This window comes from Caloenas nicobarica, chromosome 5, assembly GCF_036013445.1.
Source record: "Caloenas nicobarica isolate bCalNic1 chromosome 5, bCalNic1.hap1, whole genome shotgun sequence".
Lineage (NCBI taxonomy): Eukaryota > Metazoa > Chordata > Aves > Columbiformes > Columbidae > Caloenas > Caloenas nicobarica.
In genome coordinates, this window is record NC_088249.1 from 68,318,691 (window position 1) to 68,340,033 (window position 21,343).

Here is a 21,343-nt window from a genome sequence, read left to right on the forward strand (position 1 = left end):
CAGGGTCACAGCAGCGTGTCCCCATGTCCCCGTGGGGTCACAGCAGCGTGTCCCCATGTCCCCGTGGGGTCACAGCAGCGTGTCCCTGTGGGGCAGGGCAGAGCTGAACCCCTGCTCCCATCCGCAGGGGCTGCCTGGAAGGGGGCAGGAGGGTCTGGGCAGCCCCAGGGGGCTCACACCCCCCCAAAGGGCTCAGCTCCCAGCCTGGCGCAGGGACAGGGTGTGTTTGGGGGGGTGACCCAACAGAAGGGCTGCAGAGCCAGCAGAATCCAGGCACCCCCAGCCCTGGGACCACCACGGAGGCCTTACCCTCTGACCGCAGGATGCCCCTTGCCCTGCTGCTAATGAGTTAATAAATTCATTTCTAAGAAATTAGACCCTTAAGAAAAAAAATCACCACCCACTTTCACCCTCCCCGCTCCCCCCTCCCCAAAATAACCACGGTTCATGTATGGGTGCCCTCCATGCCAGCACCGAGCGTGGCGGCAGAGGTTGGGGACAACCGGGGACCGCGGTGACCTGGCTCCAGGCGCAGAGGGGTCGGTGGCCGGGCTCGGGGCACTAGTCCTTGGGGGGCTTCTTGCTGCGGGCGTTCCACATGCCGCGCTTGGAGTGGTAGTAATGGTAGAAGTTCCTGAGACGCAAGCGCTCCACCTCCAGCCCGCTCTGCAGGACCCTGTGGCCAGATGGGGACACGCTCAGGGGGGACACGCTGGGGGGGGACAGATGTGGGCCTCCTGAAGTCTCCCCTCCTGAAGGGGCTTTGCCCCTTCGCTGCCCCGTAAGTCATAAGCCAGCCGGATGGAGGGACAACAGCTGTCCCAGGGGATGTCCCCAAATCCACACGGCCAGCCCTGCCCCAGGGGCTTGGTCGTGCCAGGACCCCCAGCCTCACCCGTCCAGGAGCTCCCAGTCCTCCCAGCCTCACCCGTCCAGGAGCTCCCAGTCCTCCCAGCCTCACCCGTCCAGGAGCTCCCAGTCCTCCCCGCCTCACCTGTCCAGGAGCTCCCAGTCCTCCCCGCCTCACCTGTCCAGGAGCTCCCAGTCCTCCCCGCCTCACCTGTCCAGGAGCTCCCAGTCCTCCCCGCCCCAGCGGTCCCGGAACTCCTCTGTGTTCATCCCTCCCACGCGGTCAAAGTCCGACTTGTAGATGCCGAAGAGGCCGAAGCCATTCACCTCCCAGTAGCCTTGGGGGGGAAAGAGAGCGATGAGGTGAGGGGTACGGGGGACCCCAAGTCCCCAGGGTGTCCCCTCTGCCACAGGAGAGCCACAGGAACACCCTGTCCCCAACCCGGTCCCATCACGGCTCCATCCCCTCGCTGTCACCTCCACAGGGGTGCACCAGGTGACAGCCCTGTTTTGGAGACATCACACCCACTGCGCCTCGATCACTTTTGGGCTCAAATCCCATCTCGGAGCAAACACAGCCCATCCTCGTCCTCCTCCCTGCGCAGCTGTGAACCAAACCACAGCCCCCTGGGGCAGGTGGGGGACACTTCCAGCGGGACGGGCGTCGCAGCAAGGGGATGCGTGTTGCGGCGAGGGGACGGGCGCCGCGGCGAGGGGACGGGCTCACCGTTGGGCTCCCTTGGGGAGCTGCCGCAGCCCAGGCGCATGACGATGGGCGCGTAGGCCAGCCGGCCCTCCACGCAGTGCTTGCGGATGCTGTCCAGGATGTTGGCGGGGAAGTGGATGTGCAGGTCGCAGAGGAACACGATGCTGTGCCCGTCCTGTGCGAGGGGACAGACACCAGCGGAGGGTCAGGGTGACAGGAGAGCTGCCGCGGCCAGGGCTGGTTGCTGCCGCGCTCACCTCCACCGTGTCCACGCCAGCCTGCAGCCCGGCCGAGCGCTCGAAGTTCCCCGTGCGCCGCAGGTACTGGTACCTGGAGAGGGGACAGGGCGGTCAGTGCTGGTGACCGAGAGGGACACGGCCAAGGGGACAGGGACACCAGCAAGAACAGGAGACCTTCTCGGGAAGAGGTCAGGTGCCTACAGCTCCTGCCAAGGAGGTTTCTGTATCCCCAGCTCCTCCGTGTGGGAAACACATTTAAATCCCCAAAAGGAGGAGGAGAGGGGTGGTGAGGTAGAGCTCACGGTGGGTTGTACGAGCACCACGAGGATGGCACATCCCACCACGAGGAGCCCCGCAGACCCCCGGGGGAGCAGAGTGGGACCAGAGCTCATGGAGGGGTTACCGAGGCAGCCGGGCATCCCGCAGGGCCTTCTCAACGTCCATGTCATCGCTGTCAAAGTCCACCAGGATGACGTTGAAGTTGGCGTCCTTGGTGGCCCCGTGCAGGTGGGCCATGTCGGAGATGAACTGCTGGACCCAGCGGGCCTGGTTCTTCACTGCCGGACACAGCCAGAAAAGTCCCTCAGGTCCCCGCGGGGTCCCAGAGCAGCCCCGTCCCCCCCCACCCCAACAGCCCTCTGAGGAGAGAGAACCTCAGCGTCTCAGAAAATCACAGAATCGGTTTGGTTGGAAGAGACCCTCAAGGTCATTGAGTCCAACCGTTAACACCACCAAGGCCACCTCTAAAGCAAGTCCCTGAGAACCTCATCTCCATGTAAAACCCCCCCAGGGATGGTGACTCCGCCACTGCCCTGTGCAGCCTGTTACAGTGCTTCACAACCCTCTCCAAGAAGAAATTTCTCCTAATATGCGACCTAAACCTCCCCCGGCACAGCTTGAGGCCGTTTCGTCACGTCCTTATAACAAGAACGAACCTCACGCCCCTGGGCCAGCCCAGGATCACCGTCCTCCCACCAGAGGCTGCCGAGGGCAGAGGGAGCAGCAGGGACACGTCCTGCCGTCACCTACCGGGCACCACGAAGTGCACCATGACGTCCTGCCGCCAGCTGAGCCGCAGGGGCCGGCACAGGACGGGTTTGCCGTAGAGGACACTCCAGGTGCCGGGGGGGGCATCGGTGGCCCTCGGGGCCGGCCCCTCGGCGTTGGCCTCGGCGCTGTCGTCCCGCTGGCCCTGGTGCAGGAGGACGTAGACGTACTCGGAGAGCCGCACCGTGCGCTGGCCCCGCTCCGCCAGCTCCAGCTCCAGCAGGTACCGGTTCCCCCGCGCCGTGTCCCGGCGCTTCTCCACGTTGACGATCCGCAGGAGGGTGTAGATGCTGCGGGGGAAGGAGAAGCACTTAGAAGCACCATCACTGCGAGCTCTGCTCCCCACCACCCAGCTCACCCAGCCCCAAGGAGCCCAGCACGCGAAGGAGCGTTCCCCCAACCTCCCACCCGTGTGCCCCTACCCGCCGTTCTTCTCGTTGAGCTTCTCCATGTACTGGGCCACCACGTCCACCACCTCGCTCTCGCCCAGCTGCAGGTTGCCCGAGACGTTGCAGCGCAGGTCGTTCCAGTCGGAGCGCAGGAGCTCGAAGTCCACGGAGCTGACGCTGAACGTCCTCTGCCAGTTGATGGAGTCCTCCAGCCAGCCCGGCTGCAGCTCCCCGGCCTCGTAGCTGTAGTCCGACACCTCCTCCTCCTCCTCCTCTTCCTCTGGGCCCTTTCCCTCCTCCTGCTGGGACGCCGTTGTTTCCGACATCTTCAGAAAGGATGTCACCCGCGTCCCCTCCGAGCGCGTGGCCTCGGAGGAGTTGTAATCGGTGGTGGCCGCTGTCCTGCCCGGGGCAGGCGTCGTGTCCCCGCGGGTCTCCCGGCTGAAGAGCCCGCCAGTCCCCAGGGCCAGGAGGCCGGGCAGCCCCCGCCGCTCCGTCCCCAGCCGGGACAGACGCTCCCACCTCCTGCCACCCGCCCGCGCGCCCTGGCGCCGGGCAGGGTCCCTGTCCCTGGACATGTTGCTGAGGAGCCAGGGGCTGCGGTGGCCAGGGCGGGCCCGGAGCTTGCTGGGGGCCACAGGGTGTTTCTGTGGGGGCCTGGAGCGGAGATGGACTTTCCTCAGAGCCTTGGGGTAGAGGAAGATGCTGGGGAAGGCCAGTTCCTGGGCCGGGGCTCTGCGCTTCCCCGGCTGCAGTCTGGTCACATAGACCTTTTCCGGGGCTTTCTGGGGCTTTTTGTCCTCCCTGGGTGCTGCAGCCTTGCTGGGACCCGGCGCTTTGGCTTTGCCACCGAAGATGGGAGCAGAGAGGTGGGGCTGGATGCTCAGCGCCCCGGCACGCTTGGGAGACGCCAGCAGCCCCAGTTCATCCTCCTCGCCCTTGCTGGGATACTGCGGTAACCAGCTGAGCATCCGCCCACGGAGCTGCTCGGGCGTGGGGTCCGTGTCCCCCGCGGGGACAGGGACGGTCACCGGGCTGGTGCTGGCCAGGTGGGACGGGCTCCATCCCCCCGCCTGCCCGGCTGTGCTGTCCTCGGCCCGGCCCTGCCGGTGGCCAAAGCTCTCATAGTCCAGGTCGTCCCTGTCAGCCCCGGTGACCGGCAGCGCCTCCTTCCCCTTGGGTACCGGCCCAAAGCTCTTCTTGGTGTGGGGAGCTGGGTCTGTGGGCTCCGGGCTGTCTGCTCCTTCCTCCTCCTCATCCTCCAGGAAATCTGGGGAGTAAAGGCGGAGATAAACACCACAGAATCACAGAATCGTTTTGGTTGGAGGAGACCCTCAAGATCTTCGAGTCCAACTATAACCCACCCCTGGCACTGCCCCATGTCCTGAGAACCTCATCTCCGTCTGTCCAACCCCTCCAGGGATGGTGACTCCAGCACTGCCCTGGGCAGCTGGTTCCAATGCCCCACAGCCCTTTGGGGAAGAAATTGTTCCCCAGACCCAACTTCAACCTCCCCTGGTGCAACTTGAGGCCGTTTCCACTCGTCCTGTTACCCCGAGGGTCCTGGCCGGCACAGCCCTGCAGCGGGCTGGCCCGAGACAAGGACACCGAACTGGTCTCCAGCAAGAGATGAACCTGCCAGCGGCTTCGGGGCTGAGCCAGCGGGATGTGCGACCGCAGAGCACATGGGGCTGCTCGGGGACAAGCACAGTCCGGTCCCCCGAGCCCCTGGATGGCTGGGGACACCCCAGAGCCGCGTCCCCGAGCGGGGGGCTGTGGGCGGGATGCCAGGCTCAGCCCGTGCCAGCTGCCGGGAGATGCCCGAACGCTGCGGGGGGAGCGGCGGGTGACTCACTGTCTGCGCCCAGGAACAGGAACGCTCGCTGGCGCGTATCCTCCTCCTCCTCATCCATCTTCATGTACTTGTAAAAACCAAACCTGGGAGACAGCGAGGAAGGACGAGGTCCCGCAGATAAGGGAGGGGCACGCACGGCGGGACGTGCCCGCACACACGCCAGCCCACGTGTGCCGGGTGGAACAGCTGCCCGGGCACAGCTGGGTGCCAGACCTGGGAGCGCTGCCAGGGCTCAGGCTGCTGCGTGCCCGGGAGACGGGCCGGGAGCCAGCCTGGGGGTGGCCCTGCCGCGGAGACAGGGCTCGGGCACACGCGGCTGAGGAAGCAGCATCGCAGCACCATCTTTCCAGCGCCCTGCGGACATCAGCCACCCCTCGCGCCGCACAGCACCCCACGCACCACACAGCACCCCACACTCACTTCTCCAGGTAGAGGGGGGACTCCCGGTAGAAGCACTTGTTCTCCGTCTCCATGTGCGTGAGGCGCGTGAAGTCGTTGGGGTACACGAAGGAGAGGTAGACCTGGGCACAGGAGCAGGCGCTGGCACCCGGCGCAGAGCTGCGGGGACACCAGGAGCCACGGACCCGCGGCCACCGGGGCGGCCCCTCAACGCCGAGGTGACCCCCAGCGCCTCAAACACCCCGCTGGGCATTAACTCCAGCCCTTTTGGGTCGAGGTGGGGAAGCTCAGCCTGATCCTCCACCCAGAGACACTTTCCTCTGGATTTTAACCAGCAGGGACCAGCCGTGCCCTGGAGCAGGGGCAGAGTGCTCTATCTCACGATGTCACCCGCGGCAGCGTGACCCCATCCCAGCTGACACTCACGAACTGCAGGCCCTGGTAGCGGGCGATGGGGAAATCCTTCACCACGTAGCTGGGGCTGTAGGCGCAGGGCACCAGCACGTCCTCCACGCGGGACGGCTCGATCGCAGGGGCTGGCGAGAAGTGGCAGTGGCTCAGCCCAGCCTGTCCCCTGCCACAGCCCAGCCTGTCCCCTGCCACCCCCCCAGCCTGTCCCCTGCCACCCCCCCAGCCCAGCCCACCTCACCTTTTGTGCCCAAACTGTCCCAACTTGTCCCCTGGGGCCCCTAGCAGAGGTGCCCTTCAGCCCAGAGCTGGGCAGAAGTTAGGGGGGATGCTCGGGGTGCCTGTGACAGCCAGGTCCTGCCTTCTTCCCTCCCACGTTTCCCCCCGGAGCCGTGCGGGGACCCGCCCCAGCCCCTTACTGAGGAAGAAGGTGTCCCTGGGGTCGGGTCTCAGCATGTCGGCCCCGTGCGCGTCCCAGAGGCGGGCACCGCTGTGGCTGGCCGGGCTCTGCGGGATGTGCTCCACGTGGTTCATCTTCAGGGACGACTCGTCTGCGGGGCAGAGGACAGGGCTGAGCCCCACGGGCACACGTTGTCCCAGAGCATCCCCCGAGGTGGCACCTCCAACCCCACCATCCCTCCTGGAGGGGCTCAGGATCGCGGGTTCCTCCTGCTCCCGGGGGACACAGGCAGCCAATGTGTTTGCACAACGGCAGACCCCATGGCTAATCAGCCTAATGATTAGTGCCATCAGCTAATGAGCACCAAGATTTCAAGGGTACAGCCGATCTCAGCATCGCTCACTTCACTCAGGGACAAGGGGTGGGGACATGCAGGGGTTTTACCTCCCAAGGACAAGGGAACGGAGCCGCCAACGTTCTCCCCGCAGAGGTGCGGGTGAACACCACGTGAGCTGGGCTTGGCTGCTGCTCAGGGACAAGGGTGGCACATCGTCCTTGGCCATCAACCAGCCCCCAGGCCCTCCCGAGGGAGGTCACCTTGCTCCGGTCACCGCGGCCACACTCAGAGCCGCCTGTCCCCAGCACCCATGGGTGCTCCTGCCCAGGAGCCACACGGGAGCCCCCTTCCCAGCCCTGTATTCTCCACCTGCAGCAGGGAAAGGCTCCCCAGATGTCCCCAAAGCCGGGCTGCACCCCTGGGAATGCCCAGGGAAAGGGAAGGGAGGAGGATGCTCGTGCTTCGCCCCGGGATGCTGCTGTGCAAGTGGGAAAGAGAAGTGGAAAGAGCTGCTCCAGTGCTGACGGAGCGTGGCTAGAATTTATCTGCACGTCATCCATCTCATGGGCAGCTGCATCAACCAGCAATCCTCCTCCATCCCTCTTTTCCCATCGATCCCGCCTGCTGTCCATCCCCTCCTGCCTTATCGACACCTTCCCGGGTGTGTTTGATGACTGGTCCCCCGGTGCAGCGAGCGCGGGGGCAGGACCCATCTATCAAGCCCTTTCGTGCTGCCAGGGCCAGGGCAGGAAGCAGAAGATCTATAGATTTAATTAAACCTTGCGCCATCCATCCCCGCTCACACGACAGCTCCTCATAACTCAGGGCCAGGCTGAGGGGCCAGGGACAAGGCTGGAGCGCCAGGAGAGCTGTCACCTCTGCGTCCCGTTTTTAGAGGGACACAGCACAGCCCCAGCATCACCGCCCGTATCGCAGCCCCTGACACCCCACAGCAGCTCTGGGGACTTGGGGGGTGCAGATTTTCCCCTGCGATCTGATTTCCCGGGATCTCACTCGCCGCAGCAGCCACACGTGGCCCTTACCCGTGTACAGGGAGATGTAGGAGGAGTCAATCACTTCAAACTTCAAGCTGGGGAGGAAAACTCTCCACTGGAGAAAAATAAAAGGGGATGGAGGGTGAGTGGGAGGGGGCAGTGGTTTGCAATGCAGCTGCCACCCCAGCCCTTCAGCATCCCCAGCTCCAGAAACGTGCCCGTGCTGATCCCAACCCTGCACGGAGGGACAGGGAGAGGACAGGTCCTGCGTGACACATGATGACAGCAGACAGGGCCAGTTCACATTGACTCGGGGGGGTCTCACAGCCCCCACACCCATTTAACCACCCGCATTTTACACGCAAGTCTGGAGCCTTTGTCCTGACAAGCGCATCAACACCCGCAGGCAGAGACACATCAGGGTCCCGCTTTGTTGTTGTTTCTTTCTGCACATCTGAAAGGTTTCCCCACCTCCAGCAAAAATACATCTCCCCCATGTATTTGTTTTTCACAAAATGCAGATCTTATCGGGGCGATGGGATGGAGCAGGGCGAGGTGGGTGAGGAGGAGGAGGGAGGCACGAGGAAGGGGTGTTGGCAGCCCCTGGTGCTCTGCTGGCACGAGTGTGGCTCCAGTGATTAATGAGCGCTTGGGAGAGAGGAAACCTTTGCTAACGAGCCAACATCTTCCCCTCCCAAAGACAGCCCAGCTCCAGAGCAGGCAGGTCCCGATCTGAAACCAAGGGTGTCCCTAAGGCATAAAGAAAAAGAGACTCGCTCCATCATCCCGGCGTCCCTCCCACCCCGGCACGGGGACACAAGCCAGCCGGGTGTCCTGGGCGCCCCGCTCTGCTCTGACACCTCCGGGCTCTCCTGGCCCCCGGCAATGGGCTCCTCTGGGCAGGAGCCCCCAGGGGACATGTCCCCCTGTCCCCTCCGCCAGCTGCTCTGTGGGCGCCGGGGCAGACAGAGAAGGGAGGGGGGCGTAAAGGGGGGACACGTAAAGGGTTTTAATGTGCGTCAGGAAAAGCCCTGGCACTGGCTCCTGCCAGGACCAGCCTTGGACAGGGCCCGCACTGGGGACATTCACTCACACCAACTTCCACGTGGTCCGAGCCTCGGTCGTCCTGTTTGTGGAGCAGCTCGAAGTAGTAACGTCTGGAGGCCATGAGGCTGCGGGGAGGGAAAGGGCCGGCTAGAAACCACCGCTGAGCCACCGCTACCACACCACGGGAGCTCCTGCCAGGGGGACATCTCGGGAAAGCCTCTCTGTCCTGCTCACTCACAGCTAAACCTTCCCGGGGCGGCGTGATGGGGTGTCTGATCCCCCACCCGCTGCTGAGGAGCTTCGGGAGATCGGGGGATCCCTGTCCCCACCTCATCACCTCAGACGTGGCTGCGCCACAGCACCCCCAGCCCTGGGGACACGGGTGGTCCCGCTGCTGGCCAGCCCAGAGCCCCTTTGGGCAGGGATGGTGGCCGGGGTGCCCCCAGGGAAGGGGGAATGGGGCTGCATGGGGCCAGCAGCTCCATCTTGCCCCACGTCCCCGGGACAGGCCGTGGGGCACCAGCAGCTCCACGTTCCCCATGTCCCCCCCATCCAGGACACACTCACCGCAGGGGCTTGGACACCTGGGAGCTGAATTTGGTGAACTCCCCCGGCGCCGTCCACTCGGTGCCCAGCTGGGGAGGGAAGAGGGACTTGTGAGAGCACCGGGGACACCCGGCACCCAGCGAACCAGGGGCAAAGTCACGTATGGACGCTGCACGTTGCCTCTGAGAGCTGCTGCAGCAGAGAGACTTGTAAAAAGGAAAATTTGCAGTAGCTGAAGAGCAGCCTTCGGTTTGGGACATGGTTAACTGGGCGCCTGGGACCCCCAGGAGGCACTCGGGTGGGTATCAGCACGCTGGGAACGCGGTACCCAAGGGGAGATGCTCGCGGTGCGAGCGGGGCACCCCTGGTTGGGGACAGGCGGAGGGACAAGGACGACAGCGCACACCTTGCCCACGAACGCAGCCAGCCGCGAGTTGGACGGGCTCTCGTCGGAGCTGAGCCAGAACTCAGAATTGTCATCCGATGCCACAGAAAACTGGAAATCCCCTGTGGGGAGCAAAGGAGAAGGTCACCAGGGAGGGATCCTGCAGCGCTGGGGACGCGGGCCCGGCCGGTGCCTCGTGTGAGACGGGAAACACGGGCAGAGAGGGGTGACGGGGCCACCTGGACCCCAAACGTGGCTCCGTCCTGATGGGATCAGGGCCTTGCCTCCCTTCGAAGCGACCGGGGAAAAGGGCCTTTGCTCCAGAAAGCCCCTCCCAGTGGGAGCCAGGGCTTGGGGACTGTCCCCAGGAGCCTTCGTGTCCTCGTGTGGCCCCAGAAGGGGGACGGAGGCAGCTTCCCCACACTGCTGCAGGAGAACAGGCTCCAGCACTCACCATCCTTGAAGGGGTGGATGTAGCCGAAGATCCTCAGCCCGTAGTTCTTCCACTTGGGCGACACAGCCAGCTTCTTCACCGTGGTGCGGGTCTGCAGGGGACACGAACAGTTCGCGCCCCGGCTCATGAGCACCAGCGTCACCATCCCACCTCCTCCCAGTCACGCCAGGGTCCCCAGCGCCAGAGGGAACAGGGAGGTCCCACCACCACCCACCGCTCCCTCCATCCCCACTCTGCTGGGATCTACCTGCCAGGGACTGAGCCCAGAGCCAGCAGGGGCCCGCAGCACCCCGCGGGGACCCGCAGCACCCCATGGGGACCCACAGCACCCCATGGGGACCCACAGCACCCCACGGGGACCCACAGCACCCCGCGGGGACCCACAGCACCCCATGGGGACCCACAGCACCCCGCGGGGACCCACAGCACCCCGCGGGGACCCACAGCACCCCATGGGGACCCACAGCACCCCATGGGGACCCACAGCACCCCACGGGGACCCACAGCACCCCATGGAGACCCGCAGCACCCCGCGGGGACCCACAGCACCCCATGGAGACCCACAGCACCCCGCGGGGACCCACAGCACCCCATGGGGACCCACAGCACCCCGCGGGGACCCACAGCACCCCATGGAGACCCACAGCACCCCGCGGGGACCCACAGCACCCCATGGAGACCCACAGCACCCCGCGGGGACCCACAGCACCCCGCGGGGACCCGCAGCACACCGCGGGGACCCGCAGCACCCCATGGGGACCCGCAGCACACCGCGGGGACCCGCAGCACCCCATGGAGACCCACAGCACACCGCGGGGACCCGCAGCACCCCATGGGGACCCACAGCACCCCGCGGGGACCCACAGCACCCCATGGAGACCCACAGCACCCCGCGGGGACCCGCAGCACCCCGCGGGGACCCGCAGCACCCCATGGAGACCCACAGCACCCCGCGGGGACCCACAGCACCCCATGGAGACCCACAGCACCCCACGGGGACCCACAGCACCCCGCGGGGACCCACAGCACCCCATGGAGACCCACAGCACCCCGCGGGGACCCACAGCACCCCATGGAGACCCACAGCACCCCACGGGGACCCACAGCACCCCATGGGGACCCGCAGCACCCCACGGGGACCCACAGCACCCCGCGGGGACCCACAGCACCCCACGGGGACCCACAGCACCCCGCGGGGACCCACAGCACCCCACGGGGACCCACAGCACCCCACGGAGACCCGCAGCACCCCGCCCCGGCTGGCACTCACGTGTGGGAAGAGCGGGAAGTGCAGGTTCTTGCGCAGGTGCCGGACGGCCCCCCCACACCAGTCCTCGAACACGTGCAGGTTGGCCTTCCCCTTGTACTGCGGGACGGGACGGGGTCAGGGGGTCCTCGCGTGTGTCCCCCCAGGGACAGCATCAGGGCAGGCAGAACCGCGGGTGTCACGCCGCCTGGCCCTGGCTCTCCCGCGGTGACACCGAGGAGGGGCCAAGCTCCCAGCCCTGTGCCAGCCGCAGGGTGACAACGCCGGCCCCAGGACACAACCCTCCTGCTGCCGTGCATGTGGACAACGGATGCTGTCTGGGTACAGCGCCAAAATCCTGACCCCGTCCTTCACCCAGCCCCCATCCCACCAGCACCAGGATGGACCCATCTGGAGAGGACACGCGGCCAGATGTCCCCCTGTCCCCTCGCAGGCCGAGGAGGGGCTGACACCCCGGCACGACCCCCAGGAGCTCATCCTCATGCACCCCAGGACTGGCAGAGCCCCGGGACGGCGACACAGAGCACGAGGGGGCCGCTGGACGTGGCTCTGGAGCTGCGGGGACGCGGGGTGCCCACCGAGGCGGGGGTGACTCCCCTGGGAACCCCCTCCTGCGCCGTCACCCGCTGCCACCCACCTGCTGGCTCCAGGGCAGGGGCTGCCGGGTCAGGTTGAGGGGGCGCGAGGGGGCCCGCTCGGAGCCGCGGCCTCGGGCAAACCAGCCGTCCAGGTCCTGCCCCTCGCCCTGCGGGAACGGGGGGACAGACGGGGGTCGGGTCAGCCCCACGCTCGCAGAGGGCTCCCCAGATCCAAACGTCTTGTTTCGGACACCAAGCACTGCCGAACCGAGGGGAACAGCGAGGGAAAGCAGGGACGGGGAGGCAGGAAAGTCTTGGCAAGGTGTCCTGGGGAGCAGTTTCCAGATGTTCCAGCTAAACTCACTTCCCTTCCTCTGCTGAGGGGAGAAACTTCTCCAAAACAGTGAGTTTTCTGTTCATTCAAAATGCTCAGCCTCTCTGACAGGCTGGAAATGGAATATTTTGGGCTCTGTCCCCAAAAGAGTAGGAGCGATCCCTACATCTGCTCACGGCGGGAGGCAGCGGGATGCTGCCCTGCTCCCCGAGGGACAGCACCAGCGTCCGTGGGTAAAGGGACAGCACCAGCGTCCGTGGGTAAAGGGACAGCACCAGCGTCCGTGGGTAAAGGGACAGCACCAACAGCGTCCGTGGGTAAAGGGACAGCACCAACGGCGTCTGTGGGTAAAGGGACAGCACCAACAGCGTCCGTGGGTAAAGGGACAGCACCAACAGCGTCCGTGGGTAAAGGGACAGCACCAGCGTCCGTGGGTAAAGGGACAGCACCAGCGTCCGTGGGTAAAGGGACAGCACCAACGGCGCCCGTGGGACATCAGGGAGTTTCTGATCCACCTGAGGGCCACCGAGCAGAACCAGAGCTGGTGCCCCCTCCACCCCTGGAGCTGCTCTGGCGGCTGTGAGCTGGGCAGGGGACTGGGACCAGCGACCCCCGGGTCCCTCCCTGTCCCCCGTTACCATCGGCTCGTCCTCGCGGCTCTCGCTGGAGTCCTCAGCCCTGCTGTGCCGTGCCGCTGCCTGCGCCGCCGGCCGCCTGCCGGGACCCGTCACCTCCCCGGGCCGCTCGCCATCTGCGGGGAGCAGGACGGGGTGACACCCAGACACCGCCCGCGTCCCCATGCCGGCGCTGCTCCTCTCTGGGGACACCCCTCGCCTGGCACGGGGACACGCAGGTGCTGCCCCAGCCAATGCTCCCGGCAGGGCTGGAAAGGGGGGAACGAACCCCCAGACATATTGTCCCCAAACCTCCCAGCCCCACACCAACGGCACCATCGCAGACCTGGCTAACAGCCCCGCGCACAACTTCATTACCACATGCTGTGTTAATTACCCCCAACCCCAGCTCCCCTTGCAGCTCCCTCGTGCTCCCGAGGGACAGCTCACTTGAAAACACACTTCCTTCCTGGCATTAAAATAACCAGCTTCCACCACAATAACAGTGCACACTTGGAAAATGTACTAGTTTTTTGGAGAGGGCACATCTCCTTTCTCTGCCACAGCAGCTGGGTCTCTTATGCTTTGGACAGACACCCCAAAACCGGGGTCAGACAGAGCCCCCACCACACGCCTCCTGTGCCATCAGCATTCAGCCGCCACAACCAGCGCCACCTGGGAGACGGCGGCACAGATCCCGTGTGCCCCGCACAGGGACAGGATACTCGGCTCTGAAGCCCCTTGTGCTGCTCCGGCCCTTCTGCAGCCCGGCAGCCCCGGCTGCTCCTGCCAGCTTCAGTTCCCCCTGCGCCCTTCCCTGGCTTCCCCGCGCCCCTCCACCCCGCGCCCCGCCACCCCGCGCCCCGCCACCCCGCGCCCCCACAGCAGGTGAGGGAAGCACCGCAGGGGTAGCAGGACTGGACCCAGCACCCTCCTCTCGCCAGCCCCCAATCACTGCCGGGGTGCTCCTGCCAGCACAGGCGTGCAGATAAAGCCGATCCTGGCTGTACTGAGGCTGCAGAGGCTGCTGCTCCAGCACAGAGCGCTGGGGACAGCGTTATTCCCCCGGCGCTGGTCCGTGCGTCAGTCGGTGCCATGAGGAGGAGCTTGTGCTCCCTGCTTGGGTTGCCCATCCCTGGAGACACCCCAGGCCAGGCTGGACGGGGCTCTGAGCAACCTGAGCTGGTGCCGATGTCCCTGCTCATGGCAGGGGGGCACTGGGGGACCTGGGGAGGTCCCTCCAACCCAAACTATTCTGTGATTCTATGGTTTGCATCTCAGTGAAATGCCATGTCTGCTCTGACGGGCTCAGCCCATGTGCCCCCAGCAAAACCCTCTCGGGGGGACACAAGTGCTCACTCCGAGCAGCATCCCCGTGCCAGGAGGAGCCAAAGTGCCAGCAAAGCCCTGGAAAAGGCTTCCAGGCTTCTGCGCCAACATTTATCCCCCTGCGATTTAAACACCGGCTAGGAAAGTCAAGGGCAACCTGAGCCAAACACCCAGATGCTCATCAGCCTGTGTGGGAACGGGAAATAAGCATCCCTTGGTGAGAGAACGAAAGGCCAGCACCTCATACCCACCGGCATCGCTTGGCTGCCCCAAAACGCTCGAGCCCCTTTTGTCTGAACCTCATCTAGCGAGAGAGGAGCCGGTCAGGGGTGTGAGAAGAGCAGGGAGAAGGGGAATTTGGGGTTTTCCTGGTGTGGTTTCCTCCTCCACGTCCTCCGGGCCGGTCTGTGAGCTGTGCCCAGCCCGGGATGCAGGGCCAGCACCACCACGCTCTAATTCTGCTCATTTGCCTCTTGTGCTTTTTCAAGCACCAGTAAGAGCTGCAGAAAGGCAGGTGGCGGGGCCGAGGGGATGGGGGGAGGTCTGGAGGACACAAGGGGTGTGCTGGCCCGGGGACAGCATTACCCGAGGATGCTCGGCAGGGATGTGCCGAGAGCTCTTCCCGCTGCCGATGCTTTCGGAGCCGTGGCGGGGCGGGCAGGAGATGCTCCCGCCGTCGCACAGACCCACTGTGGGTCACCACAGCCCCCGGACAACGAGCTGGCGGTGTCCTCAGGATGGGGACACAGGACAGGGACCAAGCATCAACCCACTGCCCGGCGCGGGGCGGTGAGGTCCTGTTATCCTGGTCACACAACCCCCCCGCGCCGCCCCGCTCCGGGAGCACAGAGAGCCTTTCAGCGGCACCTCCTGCCTCCTCCGCCCTCCTCTTCCTCTCCCGCCCGCTGCCTCACCCGAACACAGCCCCTTTCGAACACAGCCCCTTTCTTCAGCGCTTCGGAGCCGGGATTGCTCCTGCAGCTCCCTGGAGCCGTTCCAAACCCTCCGGCGTGGGCAGAGATGCCCCTCGCTCACGCTGCCTCCTGCATCTCCTAATTGCTGCTAAGGAGTCCCCTCCGCAGCCACTCGCTGTGACCTCGCTCTGCGCTCACCTGCCACGTCCCCAGACCTGTCACCCAGGGATAACCCAGACGCAGCCCCCCAGGAATGCTCCTGCACATGGCACTGTGCGCTCCCGCCGGCAACAGCCGGCTCTTGGCCAGCTCCATCACCCAACCATCTCTATCCTCCATCCATCATCCCGGTGCCCAGCCAACGTCCCTGGCTCCCACCACTGCCAAGCCAACCAGCCACCGACACCTCGAGGCGGCTGCTCGTCCCTCCCGTGGTCCCTCCACGTCCCCTCCAGGACGCTCCCGAAGGTGCTCGGCTCCACCACGGCACAGCCGGGCCGGAGAAGCGCCGAGCAGCCGAGGGACCCAACACCGAGGCTTCCCAAGGTCCCTTCCACACGGACCTGCCTTTGTCCCCAACACAGCAGGGTGACGGGTGACCTCGGCTTGCTGCAGAGCATCGACAGCTCTGCAGTTAATGGAGACTTCAAAAGAAGCCCTGAGAGGGGGGAAACAGCTCAGGAAATTAATTGACAGCAAATGCCCACATTAAAGGGGATGGGGAATATTTTTATCGGGTGGTTTTATGTCTTTTTTTAGTGTTTTTAAAAGGACTTGATCTGCCAGGTCTTGGAAGAGCCTCTGCGCTGGGGAGCAATGGGGAACAGATGCTTCGCTCTCTGCTCCTTCTGCCGTCACCAGGGTCCTGTGCCGACCCGTCCTGCAGGGACACGTGCCAAAACCGTCCCCCTGCCCCGTGTCCGGGGCTCCTGTGGGTCTTCTCTTCACTGCCAAGCCCTGCAGCTCCCACCTCCCCTGGCCTCAAGGGACGTTTTTGGGGACCCCCGGATGCCAGGGGGATGGGTGGCAGCCGGGCTGGGGACAGGTGCCACCAAGACGTGCTTCAAAGCCAAGTCGTCCCTTTGAGGAGCCACATCTTTACCTTTGAAGAACCCAGAACAGCAGCCTCTGCCGGCAGGGACGGGAAGGACGGGAAGGACGGAACAGCAGCTCAGCCGCCCTGCAAACCCGCTGCCTTTCCTCTTCAAAGGGCTCCTCCTCATCCTCATCCCCACCTGCTCCAGCAGCCCTGACAAAAGGACGGGACTCACCATGGGTTGCAGCGTTTCGGCATCCCAGTTAACAGCAAAGTGCCCATCTCAACCGCTCCATCCCAAAGGGACGCTTTATCCCCCACAGCTTGTGGGAAACGTGCCACCCCAAAGCTGCTCCCTCCTGCCAGACCCGAGGGACGGGTCCTCAGGGAGGGACAGGCAAGGACACACTGTGCGGCAGCGATGGGCTGAGCCGAGCAAAGAACCAACCCAAAAGAGCCTCCAGCCCGTCGCTGCTGCGGGCTCGGAGCGTTTTCAGGAGGGCTCGGACCCCGACAGGTCCCGCACACCAGCGGTTCCTCTCCCAAAGTCCACGAGGTCACACACACCCAACCCGGGCAGCGCCGTGTCCGCAGGTACCAAGACGCCCCGCGGGGTTTGCCTCCTGCTTTAGCCCCGAGGTGGCTTGGGCATCCTCCAGCACCCACCCTGTGCCCCCGGCTGCGAACCCCCCCCGAAATCTGGTTCCCGCCACCAGCGACACCCCCGGCGCCAAACCACGGCCGCGGCGCGATGGCAGCGGGGAGCAGCACCAGCCCGCGCCCCTGCTACAGCTGTCGCGAAGTTGCACTGTCAGATTTTCCCTCTTCTTCCTTTTTTTACTTCTCTTTTTCCCTCTCCACCTGGCACACCAGCATTTCCACCCCATTGACTTGGGGTGGTTTCCAGCCGGGAGAACACCGTAATAGCCTCATTATTTCAGATGAGGAATCTGTGTGTTCAATTAGGCAGAGAAGGGTAATTATCTACTTGTAGGAGATAAGAAAAGGGGGAGTTATTTTATCAGGGATGCAGCCACAGCACGGTTCCCAGCCAAGTCCTCAGATGCTCCAGCTCCACATGTGATGCTGGCTGGGCCGAGGGAACACGAGTGACCCCAAATAACCCCCCCACATCTTCGCTGTGCCCCCTAACCCCTGCAGACCCCACCGGCGCTGCTTGGCTGGTCCTCCCCACCTCACACGCCCCCGAGCTGCCAAAACCTTCGTGCCCTGCACTTTCAGCCTCCAGAAAGTACATCTGCTTGGCGATACTGCCTTTAATGAGTAATTAACCTTTTCTTCATCCATCCTCTGCCAGCTGACATGAGCTGGGCAGCATCCTCAGCAGCAGGTTCTGGCCAAAACCAAAAGTCACCTGGGAATCTCAGACACCTTTAGGAGCTGGACGCTGATGGTGATGCTGCAGAACCCCACATCCCCCCAGCCACCTCTGTCCCTCCGGGGACAAGTGTCCCCACAAGCGTCCCCCTGTCCCTAGGGGACCTGGGGCCAGGACACACCAGAGGCCCCTCCAGCACAGCTCTGCTCAGCCCCAAACCCTTCCCTATCTCCCCAAACCCCCACAACAAGCTTTTTCTTGAATATTTTTTTTTTTCCTTGGATATGTATACTTTTTTTTATTCTAATATTTTTCCAACTAAAACAGCTCCCTGGCTCCCCCACTCTGCTGGGACTGGGGTCCATCTACATGTGACCAAACCCTTTCAGCCTCCCGCAACCCCCCTCCATCACCGCACTGCAAAAACAAACCCAACGCTCGGCAGGACCTGAACTCCAGCTTTGCCACAGGTTTGCCCAGGAGCGATTGGAAAATCCCAGAGCGAGCAGCAGCATCTCCTCGAAGTCTGGTCCTGGACAGTGGGGATGGGCAGGATCCAGCCCCCGCGAGGTCCAGCTTCCCGGGGAAGATGCCCACGCTCCCCTCGGCATGGAGCAAACCCAAACCTCAGCAGAACCACCAGAAAATACCCCCTGGGCCGTCCTTAACACCCCGATAACCGCGGGACACAGGAGCTGCTGGTGGTCAGACTCCTGTAACTTGTGGCTTTTCCCTTAAGCATCACCCTGCAGCCAGAGGGAAACCAAGCAGCACAGCCCCCCACACCCCCCTGCGAGGAGATGCAAAACCAGCCTCATTTCCCGCTTTTCCCATTTGCATTACCCCCATTTCCCTGATTTAACCATCAGGCCCAAAAATGTGCAGGATCATGCTGCTGCTACAGCCAGAAACTTTGGGTTTGCCCAAAACCAGCCTCAAGAAGCGCTCTGACCCGCTCAGGAAAGCCGTTGCTTGCCTAAATAAGCACCAATTCTCATTTCTTTCCTATTTTTTTAGGACAAAAACCGCTAGGCGAGTTCAATCCAACCAGAAACGTTACAGCTCAAGTTTCACTCGGCAAACGTTTTGGGCAGTTTTGCACCACTCGAGCAGCCCGGCGAGGTCTGCAAGGGTAAAGCCGGAAGCAATTAATCACAGAATCGTAATTTTGGCTGGAAGAGACTCTCAAGATCATCGAGTCCAACCGTTACCCTAACAAACCGTGAAGCCTCTAATTAACCATGAGGCTGAACGATAGGGTGATCGCCACCCCTCCCGGATCGCACCCCGGGCCCCAGCCCAGGCTGGGGGATGCAGGATTTGTCTCTGATGGAGAAGCATGGGCTGAGAAAGTGTCAGGAAAGGACGGGAGGGCTGGGTTTGCCCCTTCCAAGCAGCGACAGTGGCTATAAATGGCCTTCTTTGTCACCGCAGCCAAGGCGGCGGGCGGAAAAACGAGGACAGAGGCGTTCAAGGGGGGAGAACGGAAAACTCCCGACCAGTACGGGGTCCCTCCTAGGGCTCCTCTGGTCATCCTGGTCCCCGAAGGCGCAACGCCGGGGCGCAGTGCCGAGGCGCCCGCCGTGGGGTCCCGCTGTCCCCAAACCCACCCGGGCGATGGCGGCTGAAAGCGGCCGTTGGGTCCGGGGGTCCCTCCCGGGGCGCGGGGTAACGGCGGGGCTGGGGGATGCTCTGGAAGCCCGGAGTGGCGGGGGCACCCACCGCCTTTGGGGGGGACCCCAAACTCCACCGAGCCCCCGCACCGCGGGGTGACGGGGCCGCAGCGGCCCCCCGGCACTGCCCCCGGCTGGGTGGGGGGGTCGCCCGCCCCCCGCGCCGTTACCTCTGCCGTAGGCGAAGGGGAGGCGCAGGGCGCGGCCCTGGCGCACCAGGCTGATGTGGAGGTAGGTGAACCAGACGGCGAAGGTGAGCAGCACCAGCAGCAGCAGCAGCTTCAGCTGCTTCCGGAGCTTCTTCACCGGGAGCCGCGGCATCCTGCCGCCCGCATCGCCCCCGCCGCCGGCCTAGCCCCGGCCCATGGGGCCCCCCCGCCCAGCCCGCTGGTTACGGGCCGGCTGCGAGGGCAGCGGGGCGGCGGCGCGGCTCGGCGCGGTGCCCCCCGGCCGCCCGGTGCATCGCCATGGCCATCGCCGCCGCCCCGGCGCGCCGGACCCGCGGGCGGGGGAATGAATGAACGCGGCTGCGGCGGCCGGGCCCGCCACGCCCCTCAGCCCGAGCGACGGCACCGGCGGCCAATCACAGCGCGCTCCGCGCGGGCCCACCGCCAATGGGTGCCCCGCGGGGGAGGAGCCCGCGGAGGCGCCGCGCGTCTCCACGCCAACGGGCCGGCATCCCCGCCAGGCGCCGCGGGCGAGGCCATGCGGGGCGCGGGGGGGTGCCCGTGTCGCCGTCCCCGTCCTTGTCCCCGTCCCTGCGCGACCGGACGGCAGGGCGGCGGCGGGGCGACAGGGGAAGGGCTCTCCGTGCCGCGGGGCCCGGCGGGACGGGTGACAGCCTCTCGGCGGGGCCCCACCCGACCTTGACCCCCGCGGCGGGAATGGTACGATCCCGCGCGGCCGCCGCGCGGGCTGCGGGCCCGGTCCGGCGCGCCGGGATCCCACGGTGCGAGGATCCTGATCCCGCCTGACTGCGTGCAGGGATCCCTGATCCCGCCTGGCTGCGTGCAGGCATCCCATGGGAACAGATGCAGGGATCCCCGGATCCCCCTCGCTGGGTGCAGGGATCCCACGGGGTCTGGGGATCCCTGGGATCCCCGGGGCCGAGGCCGCTTCTGCCCTCTAGAAGTGGGGAAGCGCAAGGGCTGTAGCTCGCCTTGCGCAAAGCCTAACAGTAATTAACAATAAGACTTAATTATGCCATCAGCGACCAGGGTCTCGCGGCCGGAGGATCGCGGACCGCACTGGCGCGGCTGCTCCGCGGTGACAGCCCTGCGGTCCCCGGGCCACGCGTGCCCGGCCGGGCTGAGACCGGCCACAACTCACTCCACCGCTGCACCGGCTGGTTTCATCCTCTGCAGTGCGCTGGCCAAAACCTCCGCGGTTTTTTTTTCTCCTTTCGCGCTCCACAAATTGGGGCAGCAGCTCCTCCTCGCTGCAGCTTGGGGCTGGGACAAAAACACGCCGGAAGCCAGTTATTCGAGAAAAAAAACACATTCGCAGCTGGGGAAACTAGAGGGCATCAGTGCTCTGGTTTGCATTTCCCTCCACTCAGCTCCCTTACAGATGTGGAAGGTTAATTAGCTTCTAATTAAGCCCAATCTAGACAAACAGGTGGGGAAAGTGGTAGAGCAGGAAGCTCAGTCCTCATTAGGAAGCAAAGCCGCACAGAGCACTGCAGCGGGCTGAGGAAGAGGAGGCCGGGATGAAGGGGATCTCTGCACAAGGCTCTCCCTGCAGACACTGAAGATGCACGTCCGGGAAAATTAAGCCATTATTTCCCCATTTTTTGCAGCTCTCTAGCAAAGGCTGCGGGTCCGGCACGGCTGTTTGCACAGCCTTCGGCCAGGGGACCGAAGTTCAGCCTGTCTCCACCCCACCAGTGGCCCTGGGGGCCCGGGAGGTTTGGGAGTGCTGGCGGGATGTCCCAAATAAAATTCATGACTGGCTTGTGCCAACCGACGAGAGAGGCTGGGGCACAAAGTACAGCATTACAAGAGCGAATATCCATGCACATGCGGTGTCCCAGCCCAAGCGGGCACCCCGAATGTGGCTTTACACGGGCTCTGAAACCCTTCAATCGTTCAGGCACATAACAACTCCGCTAATCATTTGCACCCTCGCTACCAAGTACTAACTCTAGTAAAACTTTGCAAAGCAACCCTGTTTTTTCAGCATTCTTGCTGTTTATCTATTAATC

General features: G+C 64.4%; 1 protein-coding gene across 1 annotated transcript; it reads right to left on the minus strand.

Annotated features, from left to right (window-relative positions):
• Positions 1–466: 466 nt before the first annotated feature.
• On the minus strand, positions 467–19,461 carry B4GALNT4 (beta-1,4-N-acetyl-galactosaminyltransferase 4). Its single transcript, XM_065635811.1, has 20 exons — positions 19,311–19,461; positions 12,874–12,986; positions 11,961–12,068; positions 11,327–11,422; positions 10,057–10,147; positions 9,624–9,724; positions 9,239–9,306; positions 8,718–8,796; positions 7,673–7,739; positions 6,312–6,443; positions 5,911–6,020; positions 5,506–5,606; positions 5,086–5,168; positions 3,264–4,500; positions 2,824–3,131; positions 2,198–2,351; positions 1,813–1,885; positions 1,577–1,730; positions 1,061–1,187; positions 467–676 (listed from the first exon to the last, which is right to left on the minus strand). The coding sequence occupies exons 1-20, from the start codon at positions 19,459–19,461 to the stop codon at positions 562–564; spliced, it is 3,468 nt and encodes a 1,155-aa protein (XP_065491883.1). The 3' UTR covers positions 467–561.
• Positions 19,462–21,343: the final 1,882 nt, after the last annotated feature.